Genomic DNA, 12,468 nt, shown 5'->3' with positions numbered 1-12,468 from the left:
TATATATATATTACTGTAAATCTTATGAGAAAACTACCTTTTTATAGTTCAGCCTGTTCCACAGGGTCACCTTGTTTAAACTTTGAGAATAAATTCATGCATGCATAAATTTCATACAGCGTGATGTCTTAAACAAAGAATGACCTGCAGCTTGTCTGTTTGGTGAAGCTCGCTGACATCTGAAATGTCACTTTTTAAATTACCTGCAACTTCACTTTAAAGTTCCTCCTTTTTTGTATTATTAAGCTAGATAAACACTGTGGCTTTCTTGGCCCATATAACTCTCAGGCGTACCGAGCACTTTCAGAGCAGTGGACTCTGTGTAGATCAGAGGGTTGATGACTCTGCAGGTGTACAGTCCTTCATCTCCTACAGTGACATTATGAAGCTGCAGCGACGCATCACTCTGACGCAGGCACGTTTCATTCACCACAGAGCCTTCTTTGTACACATGAGCTCTTCCATCTTCCAGCGTGTACACCATGCTCTTCTTTGCGTGTTTGTCCACCATGTTCCATTCAATACTAAGAGCACTCCACTCCACTAGCTTATGCGGTGTGTCGAACATGCAGCTGAGCGTTACCTCATTGCCCACTAAGACACTGAGCTCTCTGGTGATCTCAGCCAAGGAACCTGGAAGGAGTCATGTAGACTTTGAGAACGAAAAGGACAGAGCTGTCATTTACAAGCCGGAACACTGACAAACACTCACCTTTACAGTACAAGGCAAGAACCATGAGTTTAATCGTCATGTTTGTAATACGCTGCTGATCCATGGGGTCTCAGATGTTACCGTCACTGTAAATTAAAAATGAAAGCAACATGTGACACATTCGTTTTTACTTGGGTGTGTTCGCACAATTCAAACACAGCTAACTGAAGATCACGTGGTGCGTTACAAATCCTGTGTTATTAAGCATGGTTGTGGTGGCTAAACATTCACCTTAAGTGTCTGCTTATCAGTCATAGTGCACCTCCTCTTGGACTTTGACCTGCCTACCTGACTTCTAGTGCCATTCAGACTCAGAATTTTAACTGCAGAAGAAAACCAAAGAGGCACAAGGAGAATCTGCAAACACTATCCAGCCAACCATGAAATTTAAACCCAAAACCCTGTATGTATGTCGTCACCAGTAAGTTCTGGTTTGGTCTAACCATTACAAATTGGTACTCGTGAAAATTTCTGGTAATTTCTATTCCAAAGTTTGTTCTGCATCCAACATGTTCACTGTATTGCTGTAAGGTCTTTACCTTACAATATAAAGCTCCTTGAGGCAACCGTTGTTGGAATTTGCTGCTATATAATTAAAACTGACACTTGAATAGCTGACTGTTCTCTACAAGTAACCTTCTCCGTGATTGAGGAAACACTCATTTCTGCCGTCTTTAAAATCCTGCATGACTGCTTCAGCTTATCAGTGCTCATGTCAAAAGGAATGCAGTAGTTTTATAAAGTTCTTAATACTAAATTGATCCACTTGTGTGTGTGTTCATAAATTCAGTTTACTGGTTCAATTTTTCATGGAACACAAACTACTTGATATATATATATATATATATATATATATATATATATACACACACATATCTATCTATGTATGTCTCAATTCCCTTTCGCCCCTACGGGCAGTCTATCCTTCAAGCTCGGGTCCTCTACCTGGGAGCCTGACCCTCAAACCTGAGAGCTTGAGGATACTGAGCAGTACCTTAGGTGCTTTTATATAAATCACCACATAAACTGCAAGATCTGAGGCCCCATTTATTAGAAATATTGTTATATTCAATTACAATTTTTGCATAATGTTAATTTACAGACTGTGCACAACAGTGTCTTAATTTCAGCGTTATGAAATTCCACAAGTCTGCCCCTGTACACACATGGGGAGTATCTTCACCCCACCATTGACCTCTTCCTTCCCCTCAACCGAACCTCGTCAAGCTTTTTAATGACAGCTGATGACTTCTTGGATGACGCTGTGTAGCTTTTCAGCAGCTTCTCAAACAGTTCCTCTGTGTTGGGGTGGGTACTGAGGAAGGCTTTCTCCAGCACATACAAGTCCACACCCTTATCCTCGGGCAGAGCAGAGATGTAACTCAGACCAAAATCTATGAGGACCAGGTCGGATTCTCCTCCCTCTGGGCTGGGTCTCAGCAGCATGTTGGAGGTGGTCAGGTCTCCGTGGATGACATCTTCATCGTGCATTTTAGCCAGGACCTGCCCCACGCGCTCGGCCAGCCTCTGCAACGTCAGCTCCTTGCAGGAGTCAGACTGTTGAGCAGATGCAATATAGTCACGCACAGTTGAGGAACCCACAATGTCCTCCAGGAAGATACAGTGGCAGGTATAGTCCACAAAGTAGACTACAGGGGCAGATATTCCTGTGAAGAAGAAAAAGTCTGATTTTACAAACTTTGTGTGACTACAATACCATTCAATTATCGATTAAGGTTTGTGTGTGGCTAAAAGATGTTTCAGTGTGGGCGGAGCAGATTTTAGAGAAAATGTTCAGAGTTGAATAGATAACACAGAAGTTGAGAATGCACAACAAAACATAAGAGATAAAATGTGAGAAGGGTTGAATTTGTAATTTTTCATGAAGCTGACTTTATGCAGAAGCTGTGACTAAACATCTGTGGAAGCATTTGCTCATCTATTGTGCCCCCTTGTGGAGAAGAAGGGGTTTGTACACAACATATACCAACTATGAGTTATGTAGGGATCACTTTCTTGCATTTGAATGAAACGAGCAAAGGAATAAACACATTCCACTTTGTTGTTGGCTGCTTAATCATTTGGTCACAAACCAGAAAACTAAATCATGTGCAAGTATAAATATTCACAGATCTGAAGCTTCCAACAAGATAGAACCGCTGCTGTGTACGTCTCTGCAGACTGAATATAGTCTGTTGTTCAGTTAATAAACGCAATTTAGCTGAAAAGTCAATCTGGCGTAATCATTGACTCACGACCAGCAAAGCCAACAGTCTACCCAGTGGGTTAGTTGGCTACAAATATTCTTAAACCACCTTAGGGTGGTGCTAATTGGATCACCTCCACCAGCGGAGGACTTGCCTGCTCTCCGACAGCGTAATATGGCGCGGACCTCCTGCACGGTCCTGCGGTGTGTCAGCTTGTCGTCTAAGGCTGGGTGTCTGTAGCGTTTAGGGAACCTTTCCTTCACTATTGTTGGCGTTCCCAGAAACTCGGCCCGGTACACCCGGGCTTCTGCCCCTTGCTTCAACAACTCTGCTTGCCTGAGGAACTCAGGGACCGCCATGTTGCTCTCCCGCGCCATGTTTACTTCCTCCTCCACGCTGTGCTCCGTTTTCCTCCGTGCTCTTTTTTTACGTCTGCCACCTAGCGACCACAAAAATACCTACACATAAATACAGAGAAACGTTTTCGATGTAGAACACATACACACAAATAATACACAAAATATACACAAATAACCTATGACTCACAAAGTTCACGCCATCTAAAACCGGCTTCTTGAACATGACTCGGGTTCATTGTTACTATTAATGCAATAGACCACCTTTTGAATGTGATTCAAATCATGGAGCTGAGAAATCTGCAGGAGCTGTGTGATGGCAGCATGTCAACATGGACCAAACTCCCCAAAGAATGTTTTCACCACCTTGCAAAAACAATGCCTTTGAAAACTAAGGCGGTACAACACGGTGTACCTAATAAAGTGGCCAGTTAGTGTATTCATTCAATTCGATTCATTTATATAGTGTCAAATCATAACAACAGTCGCCTAAAGGCACTTTATTTATAATGTCAAGACCCAGCAGTAATAATAGTATTAACATTTTAAGTGTAGCTTGCATTGATACAACCTGTTACATCCATATCAGCATTTTCAAATTGAAGACAGCCGTCGGCCATTCTGCTGCTTACCTAAACCCTTCAATCCCAGTTCTGAGCGGGTGTGGGTTTTTTGTTTTTATTGCTTTGTCGCAGTCATGTTTGGTGAGGATGATTTTATTTAACAGCTTTACTCCTGGCACCTGATAACCACTCCGAGTTATTTGCCATTACTGACAAAATACAAGATGGGGTCAGGATGAAAAACTGTTCAGCAAATTAAGGATAAAGTAGAATTTGTAAATCCTGTGGCTTTGTTATATCACTTTTCTTTTCTTTTTCTTTAAGTAACTCAAAGATCCCTGAATCTACATTTCTGAGAGGATTATGAAAAAGAAAAGACATTGATAGAATTTTCAAAGGGAAAAAAACTTTTTTAAAACTTAAAACAGGTTTTAAAATTTGTTTAGACAAAAAAAAAATAGCTGCCCACAGTAGTTTCATCATCACAGTAGTTTCAACATGGAGGGTGGTGAAGCTCATTTCTAGAAATTTGAGGTCAAATTGTCTTCTTTATATATACTTTGGAAGACTCCTACAAAACCATTAAAAAAAATAATTCCATAGTACATTCTGTCCAAAAAAATAATCCATTGGCAGGCTGAAGACAAATGGCACCTTCCTGGCCTGCCAGATCTTGATAAATTTAAAAGGGGATGGCAAATAGGAGGAGAGGAGGAGAGGGGCATGAAAACAATGATAAACTTTTGTATGGCAGGAAGTCGGCGTTGATAGACATACCACTGGAAGGGGGATTTGTGGGGTGTGGTCCTGCTATTGAACTTCAGATACAGATACCAGTATGAATTCCATATTAAACACATATTTCTAAGGTACCATCAGCGCAACATTTTCATTGAAAATTAAATTGATTATATGAAGTAAGAGCAGAATTTCACCATTTCCAGTTTACCAAACCAGAACAAATAGCAGGCACACACAAACAGAGGTTGTTAAACAGTATTTCTGTTCAGCTACAATATAGTGTAATTAATTAAGGCAAGCCTACAGTGTATACAGTATATAGATTTCTTACATATCTCTTTTTAAAATGTAAGAATATATTCTACAGCTTTAATTATTCTAGAAACCTCCATTGTCAGCACTGCAGATTATGTGATACTCAATACGCTCAAAATGCAGTACGAGTATGTTTTTAACTCTTCAGCTCTTTATGCTACTTATAAAATAAATAGTTAACTATAACTCAGCACATCACTTTCACAGACACGTTAAATGGGGTTTGGGTTTTTTCCCGTCATTATTGTGTGTGTGTGTGTGTGTGTGTGACAAAGCGAGCGGACTGGTCCTCCTCTTTGCTCTGGCCGGCTGTGGGCGGTGCTTGCAGATCCTCTGTCTGGATTACCTTCCCGGGGAACTTCCATAGCTGACGACCTCTGGCGTCAAAACTTGGCCAAGAAATTCTTCTTTGCAATTCGACACTGCTGCCACGTAGCCCCAACTTCCTGGAGGGCCAGAGGTTTTCCAGGAGCATTTTTGTGTATTGTTTCCTGCTGCCAGAGGTGAGTCCATTTCTCTGTCCTACCCAAAAATATATAAATTCACAGCGGATTGCCCTGTGTGTGTGTGTGTGTGTGTGTGTGCGTGCGTGCCCACTGTGCTTGCTGAAATACAGTGGGAGGGATGAATAATGGAGCTACATTTCTCCACAACAGAAGAAGCTGGAGCGTTAAAATAGGCTGCAAGAGAGTTGTGAAGAGGAATTTTTACGGAATTTTGAATTTTACGTAAATATGGTGGGATTTACGTAACTATAAGTAAAAATGTTATTGAAGTGTTTTAAACAGGAAATGTTTTACTTTTTACTGTCATGGTTTTAAGTGTGAACCCCAGCCGTGCTACAGATTTCTAAACATCGTATTTAATTCCAGGTGGATTGCTATTATTATCATCATTATTATTATTATCATTATTTTTGCAATAATAGTCGGAAACAAATATAATAGTTGTGTACCGTATTTACTGCCTTACTATCGAAAAAGCACAGCAAATTTTGTAAAGAAACTTGTGAAATCATTCTACTTGCAGATTTAAAATATTTAAATATTTAATAAATTGAAAGATTAAATTAATCCACCTTTTACACAAAAAAGTTTGTCAAAAAAATTAATTGTTTTAAGAAAAGTGATGAAAAGTTACTCTGTTAAACTAGTCAGGTTATTCTCATAGAAGGCTCTTATACACCCTGGACTGACACTAGCACAAAAAGACAGACGACTCTGCCAACATACGTCAAAGTTTCAGTTAAAGCGTTAAGTTGAATCGTTGTCTTTTGTATGTTAGTTATGAGCACTGTCCAAGTTATTGATCAGTGAATGAACTGTTGAATGACTCATCCACCAGTCAGGAAAGTCTGGATGTTTCGGTGACAGTTCAGTGTTCCAGCTAATGAATACTGAAGCTTGTCAGTGATAATTAATGTCATCCAGAGTCAGTCAGCAGAGACACAAGTGCTTTTTAACTACAGTAGTGGTGTTCCTCTCCCTCTTGATATTTCAGAGCGACACATCAAATTCTCCACTGCCTTGTCACTGTCAGGTGACAGGATGTCTAGCAGAATTATACTTTGACGAGCTAACTGCTTTCTACACAGACATGTTTTATTTCATTCTTTTTATACCTTCTTTGCATGGACTCCCTAATGAAATCATTGTAATCAACAAGAGCGTTGTCATGGCAGCGGTGCTGCTACAGGCTCTGATGGGCTTCCTTTGATTTTCTGTCAGCAGGGCTTCCTGTTGGTGCCAGAGCAGGAGGACAGTACACGAAATGGAGATGATCTTTTTATTGTTTCCCATATACTCTACAGTGAATGTCTTCTGAAAGATGGATTTAGAGCTGCATGGTCTGGCTTAAATGTGCACATAACAAGACAGAAGCAATGAGTAAGTAATTTTATGTAAATCAGTTTACCACAATCAAATGCTGATTTTTACTGTGACATAAAGTAAATTGGTGTAAATATTGTGTGAAATGCATTAGTGTTGACTAATGTGATCCGCCAGTGCAAATGCTTGCTTGATTGTTCTAGCTGCTGATAGCTCACATTTCACACTGAAGCCCTGAATCTACATTCAGAACATGGTTATTGAACAGCACAACATCTTTAATTACTCAAAGGTGCAAAGGTGAAAATTAAATGACTATCAAGGGAAGACTGAACTCCAGCAGCTTACATCTTCATCTTTTTCTGCCTCATTTGCATTTCAATCAATAGATTCTGAACATCAGAGAACCACAGGTTGATCACAGCGACCAATGTGGCTCATTTATTAGGGTACTTTCTAAAGCTAAAATGCACCTGTTGTTCTAACGTGATCAGCAAGATGAAGTTGTAGTACCACTTGCTGATGATGTCAGGAGTTTAGTAAGTTGTAAACTAACTCCTGACATCTGAAGGATTTAAGGTTTTGTCCAAATAACATCATCTAAGTATGCATCAAACCAAGCTGTTTCAAGTTCCATCTTTATTTCTAGACGCTAACCCAACAAACACAAAGAAAAAGAATGTTTCCAATTCAGTTTACCACAAATAACATAAAATGAATGGATTCAAATCTTATAACCGTTCAGTAGTTTTCTTCTGTGTAATTCCTTACAACTGAGATTATTTCGGAGGCAATACATTTTCTTTTATACTTTAAAAATTAACCATCTTAATTTTTCTTTCCTCACAGGTTGTCCTATCACGCCATTGGCCAGTGTTGTGTCTACTCTGGGCGGACTTGTCTTTGGTTATGAGCTGGGCATCATTTCGGGTGCTTTACTGCAGCTCAAGGTTGATTTCAGGCTGTCATGCATTCAGCAGGAGGCGCTGGTCAGCTCCTTGCTGATAGGAGCCTTGCTGGCCTCGATCATTGGCGGCTGCTTAATTGACCGTCATGGCTCCAGGAACTCCATCCTCATCAGCAATGTCATGATCCTGACAGCCAGCCTGGTTCTGCTCATCAACTCATTCTTAGCACTGGTCATAGGAAGGATCACAATAGGCTTTGCCATGTCTGTATCCTCCATGTCCTGCTGCCTCTTTGTGTCTGAGGTAGTAAGTCCAGACCGCAGAGGTTTCCTGGTAACACTGTATGAGGCTGGGATTACTGTGGGCATCCTGTCAGCTTATGCCATTAACTATATCCTGTCTGGCTATAAAAGAGGGTGGAAGTGGATGTTTGGTCTAGCTGTGGTACCAACACTGGTACAGCTCATGTCCATCTGCTTACTCCCTTCCAGTAGTAAGGATTCTTTCAACCAGAGTCAGTGCTTTCGAAATGACAGCACTGAAGCCCAAGAAGCAGATGACTCAAAAGTGCAGTCTAGCAAGAGAAATAAGAAGGTTCAACGCAGCACTTTCTACCTGTTCAAGCGCCAGGACAATATGAGGACTCGGACTGTCATCGGGCTGGGATTAGTTCTCTTTCAGCAGTTCACAGGCCAGCCAAACGTACTGTTTTATGCCTCCACCATCTTCCACACAGTGGGATTTCAGAGTGACTCCTCAGCAGTGTTGGCATCAGTTGGGTTGGGGTTGGTCAAAGTGATTGCTACTCTGATATCCATGGCGTTTTCAGACAGAGTGGGCAGAAGGCCTCTGCTCATCGGAGGCTGCTCTGTCATGGCTCTGTGCCTAATAACCATCGGACTCTTCAGTGGACATTCGCAGGTGACCGCTATGAGACCTTGTAATGCTCAAAACATTGACGTTAACGAAACACGGGCACGTCACTCACCTGTTGGCAATTACTCTGTTTTTGATACGTCTCTGGCTGGAAACCACTTTCTTTTTAAAAACACCACACAAGATAAGGATGTAGTGTTCAATAAAATCGGCCACATTTCTTTGGAACCCACTCCACAAACTTTTACTAAAGTCCACGGCAAAGTGATCAACTGGATCATCCTCCTGTGTATGATGGGTACTGTCAGTGCATACTCTGTTGGATTTGGACCAAGTGTGTAAATTTATTCAATATTATTTACTTTATAGATTTAAAGCTTAAATAATTTCTGTGTATTTGTCAAGCATAGCTTTACCTCCATTACAATTTTTACCTGTGGGTTATCATAACGTTTTTTGTTGTTGTTTTTTGGGTCAGTGACATGGCTCCTCCTGAGTGAAATATTTCCAGCTGCTGTTAAAGGAAGAGCATTCGCATTCACAAACTGCTTCAACTGGGCTGCAAATCTGCTGGTCACCTTCACCTTTTTGAATGTTATTGGTGAGTTTTGGAGTTTCAATAACACTATAGGTTTTAAAGTAGCTACGGTAGATGTTTACCTTTAGTTTACCAGAAAAAAATAAATGAATAAAAAAAATCATAATAATTATAATAATAAAATGCTTCCAAAAAAAAAGTTCATTACATCTATTGATTTCATGACGCATGATAAATGGACTGCTCAGTCAAAGCGCTCTAAACTACATGCCACATTCACCCAGCCTCTGATTGATGCATCAGAGAGCAACTTGGCGTTAGTATCTTGCACAAGGATATTTGCAGAGTAGGGCCAGGGATTGAACCACCAGCCTTCCAATCAGTAGATGATCGGCTCTACCTCCTGCGCTACAGCCACCCACAAAAATGTGGAACGCTTCACGAATTTGCGTGTCATCCTTGCGCATCCTGGCCATCCGGTGAAACTGCTGGGAAGACAACGTTGGAGAAACGTTAACATTTTATGCTAAACTTCTCTGTATCGTATCCAATTTAGTGCGTACCCTAAAATAAAAGTACTGGATAAAATAAAGTGTAATTACATTGTATTATGTGGTGAATATACATATGACCTCATATATAATGTACAAAAAGACAAGGATCCACTGTTGCAAACACATTAAATGCCTGAAAAAGCAACACACTAACATTAACATTAACTGCTAACATTAAGCTACCAGTGGTGATCCCACCCTGACAAATGGATCGACTTGCTAAGTCAGACTCATTACTGGTGGGAGTTGGACTCTGCCAGGGCTGTCCTTTGTTAACAGTTCTGTTTATAACTTGTATGTGAAGTGGCTTGGGATGAGAATTAGCATCTCCAAGTCTAAGACCATGGTCCTTAGCTTAAAAGCCACAGAGACGCAGTGTTTAGAAAAAATGCATCTCAACTGTTCCAATACTCCTGACACAGGAGGCAGTGGTTGTCCTTTTTTCCTGGATCGGCTGGAGCTTTCTTTAGGTGCCTTCCCAGGTTTAACAAATGTCCAGCAAGGATAACCACGTTTACTCAGGGCCTTCTTGATGTGATGTTCTTACATCATTAATGATCAAGGAACTGACCTCACAGCCCATTGTTCATTAGTAGTGCTGGTTTCAGTCATTGTGCAAAGGTACTGTTTATAAGAATGGCAAAACCTGCAGTCAGAAGACTGAAGAAGTCACTTGGATGAGTGACGAAACGTCTCTCCCACTGAAAACGCTACGTCCAGATGAACAGAATCAACCTTTTTGGGATTTACTTACCTGGATGATTGAGCATGCATCAAGATACCACTGTTATCATGGGTAGTATTTAAAGCAAGTTACTCTCTCATTCCCACCTCCAGTTTTTATCAGCTTTGCTTCTGGCTGTGGATAATACTCAAATACTACAATTATTTGTGCTTCTTGAGATGGGAATTTGTGATCAGTGTCATGCTGGCATATAAAAGTTGAAAGCTGCTTGAAAGCTTGTTAACTGTTAATTATGTGAAAATTCAGAGTGACTTGTTTATAACTGAATGGAAACAAGTCTGAAAGTGTGAAATATGGAGAATTATACTTTTTGTTTCTCTTTTTTTTAAAAGTACGATAGCTATAATGTTGACTTTTAAATGAACCCAACCTTGACCCTAAAAGTTCAGCATGAAATGTAATGAGCTGGATCTCCTGTGCAGAAGGATAATTTACATGAAGTTAATGGTATACCAAAATAAAAGCTCTCCAGTTTGAAGTTAAATGCGTTGCACGAAATAGTTTAATATTTTTTTGATAATGAATAATCAAAAAATGCAAAATATAAAATCTATAAATGCAGAACTTTTTTAAAAGCTCAAAGTTTAACAGTTAAGATTACTCGTTTGATTTAAAATCCACTGTTGTGATTTACAGAAGCAAATTTGTTTTTCTTTCTTTATTTTCATTATTCAAAACGTATGGCCCTAATTGTATGTCATTGACCTAGAACCCAACACACAAAGTAAAAACATATCAAGACCCACAGTGTAAATGTTTTTGAACATGGTAGCAAAAAGACATGTGTTTTAATTCTGCAGATATGATTGGCCTGTCAGGGATGTTTCTTGTGTATGGGCTGACTGCTGTGGCAGCTGCAGTGTTCTTCTACTTCATGCTACCAGAGACAAAAGGGAAGACTCTGGAGGAAATAGACAAGGAGCTGCGTTTAAACAGGTACGATCTGCACTCTATTCACCTGATCAAATACAGAGTCCCGAGTGATGCAATGTGAGGCCTCCACTGTTGTTTTGCAGGTTTTACCACCATCTGGAGTGCTGTGGCTTCATCAGCAGCAGAAATACCTCCCCACAATACCAGAGAGTGCACTGTCAGGTTTGCACATCAGGGTGAACCAAAAAGATAATGAACTGTTTAGGAAGACATCACCTCAAACAGCTGACCTGAAATCTTTAGTCAAAATAAAAATCGACAGTTAGCGTGTGCCTAAGTTCATGAGGGTTGAACATGAATGATATAGGACTTTGTAACATGTCTTTGAGTTTAACTGGGTGACATGAGCTTGTTTTTTTCTTTACCACTGTGAGCTTATTGGATTTCTTTGTTAAGAGAACTTAACAGGTCAACATCTTTCCAGCTCTTGCTTTAGAACAAACAAACAAACAACCTTTGTCACATACACATTCATACAGAGTACAACATGTAGTGAAATGCTTGTGTCCGAGCTGCAGACAGGCTGTAGACATAGCCGCGCCATTCCAGGACTTGGCTTTAGCATTGGGGGGGCTAGCCAGGACCCTTACTGGATACCGGGTGGGGAAAACGAACTTGCGACTCTCACTCCAAAGGTGTCTAGTCTTACCACTATATTATCCAGATGCAGGGGATAGTAGGGATGAGAGGGGACTGTCAAACAAAAGGTTTGCTTGTTTACCTCAAAATATCAACTTTAAGATGTTAAGTCTTCAGAAAATGTGGAGGACGGCAAATTTTTTTGGGCTTTTGTTTTCATAGATTTTACAGCTTGTCCTACTGAATAAATCTTTCATACTACACCAAAATAACTGTTTTCCCACCATCTACAACAGGTGTGTGTGTGTGTGTGTGTGTGTGTGTGTGTGTGGGTGTGTGTGTAAGGGGGGGGGTATATTCTATCACAACTGGGCCTATAAGCGGACCCATCCTTATGGTAGACTTTTTTAATGGAAAAAGGAAAATTAATGGCAGGAAAAACAACTGTGTTCCATCCATGTGAACAGGTTTCAAATTCTTGATATTGTGCAACATCTGAAGAAAAGCATCCACTTCAACTGGACACAAAGATTTGTTTTTTTTTTTTTTTGGTTTTTTTTTGGCCTGTCCCGTTTGGCTCTTTTGCCATCAGAATTGTTGTCTAAAGGCAAA

At 40.3% G+C, this 12,468-nt stretch overlaps 3 protein-coding genes across 3 annotated transcripts in view; 1 reads left to right on the top strand and 2 right to left on the bottom strand.

The window, feature by feature from the left end:
* LOC102196975 (tapasin-related protein-like) overlaps positions 1–771 on the bottom strand; it is a 2,623-nt gene extending 1,852 nt beyond the window's left edge. Inside the window, exons 1-2 of the mRNA XM_005726762.1 lie at positions 713–771; positions 295–633 (exon numbers count right to left, since the gene is read on the bottom strand). Coding sequence (XP_005726819.1) covers positions 295–633; positions 713–752 — 379 coding nt within the window. The 5' untranslated portion in view covers positions 753–771. The remainder of the gene's footprint in view (positions 1–294; positions 634–712) is intronic.
* Positions 772–1,739: 968 nt separating this feature from the next.
* On the bottom strand, positions 1,740–3,899 carry tp53rk (TP53 regulating kinase). The gene is made up of 3 exons (XM_005726746.1): positions 3,847–3,899; positions 3,074–3,358; positions 1,740–2,379 (listed from the first exon to the last, which is right to left on the bottom strand). The coding sequence occupies exons 1-3, from the start codon at positions 3,893–3,895 to the stop codon at positions 1,892–1,894; spliced, it is 822 nt and encodes a 273-aa protein (XP_005726803.1). The 5' UTR covers positions 3,896–3,899; the 3' UTR covers positions 1,740–1,891.
* Positions 3,900–5,246: 1,347 nt separating this feature from the next.
* On the top strand, positions 5,247–12,117 carry slc2a10 (solute carrier family 2 member 10). Its single transcript, XM_005726745.1, has 6 exons — positions 5,247–5,397; positions 6,625–6,780; positions 7,573–8,841; positions 8,986–9,108; positions 11,145–11,280; positions 11,361–12,117. Exons 2-6 carry the CDS (start codon positions 6,738–6,740, stop codon positions 11,455–11,457), a joined length of 1,668 nt encoding a protein of 555 aa, XP_005726802.1. The 5' UTR covers positions 5,247–5,397; positions 6,625–6,737; the 3' UTR covers positions 11,458–12,117.
* Positions 12,118–12,468: the final 351 nt, after the last annotated feature.

This window comes from Pundamilia nyererei, unplaced genomic scaffold, assembly GCF_000239375.1.
Source record: "Pundamilia nyererei isolate P.nyererei 1_Seehausen unplaced genomic scaffold, PunNye1.0 scaffold00021, whole genome shotgun sequence".
NCBI classification, from domain to species: Eukaryota; Metazoa; Chordata; class Actinopteri; order Cichliformes; family Cichlidae; genus Pundamilia; species Pundamilia nyererei.
Note: the sequence above shows the minus strand (reverse complement) of the source record. Positions and strands in the feature narration are given on the sequence as shown.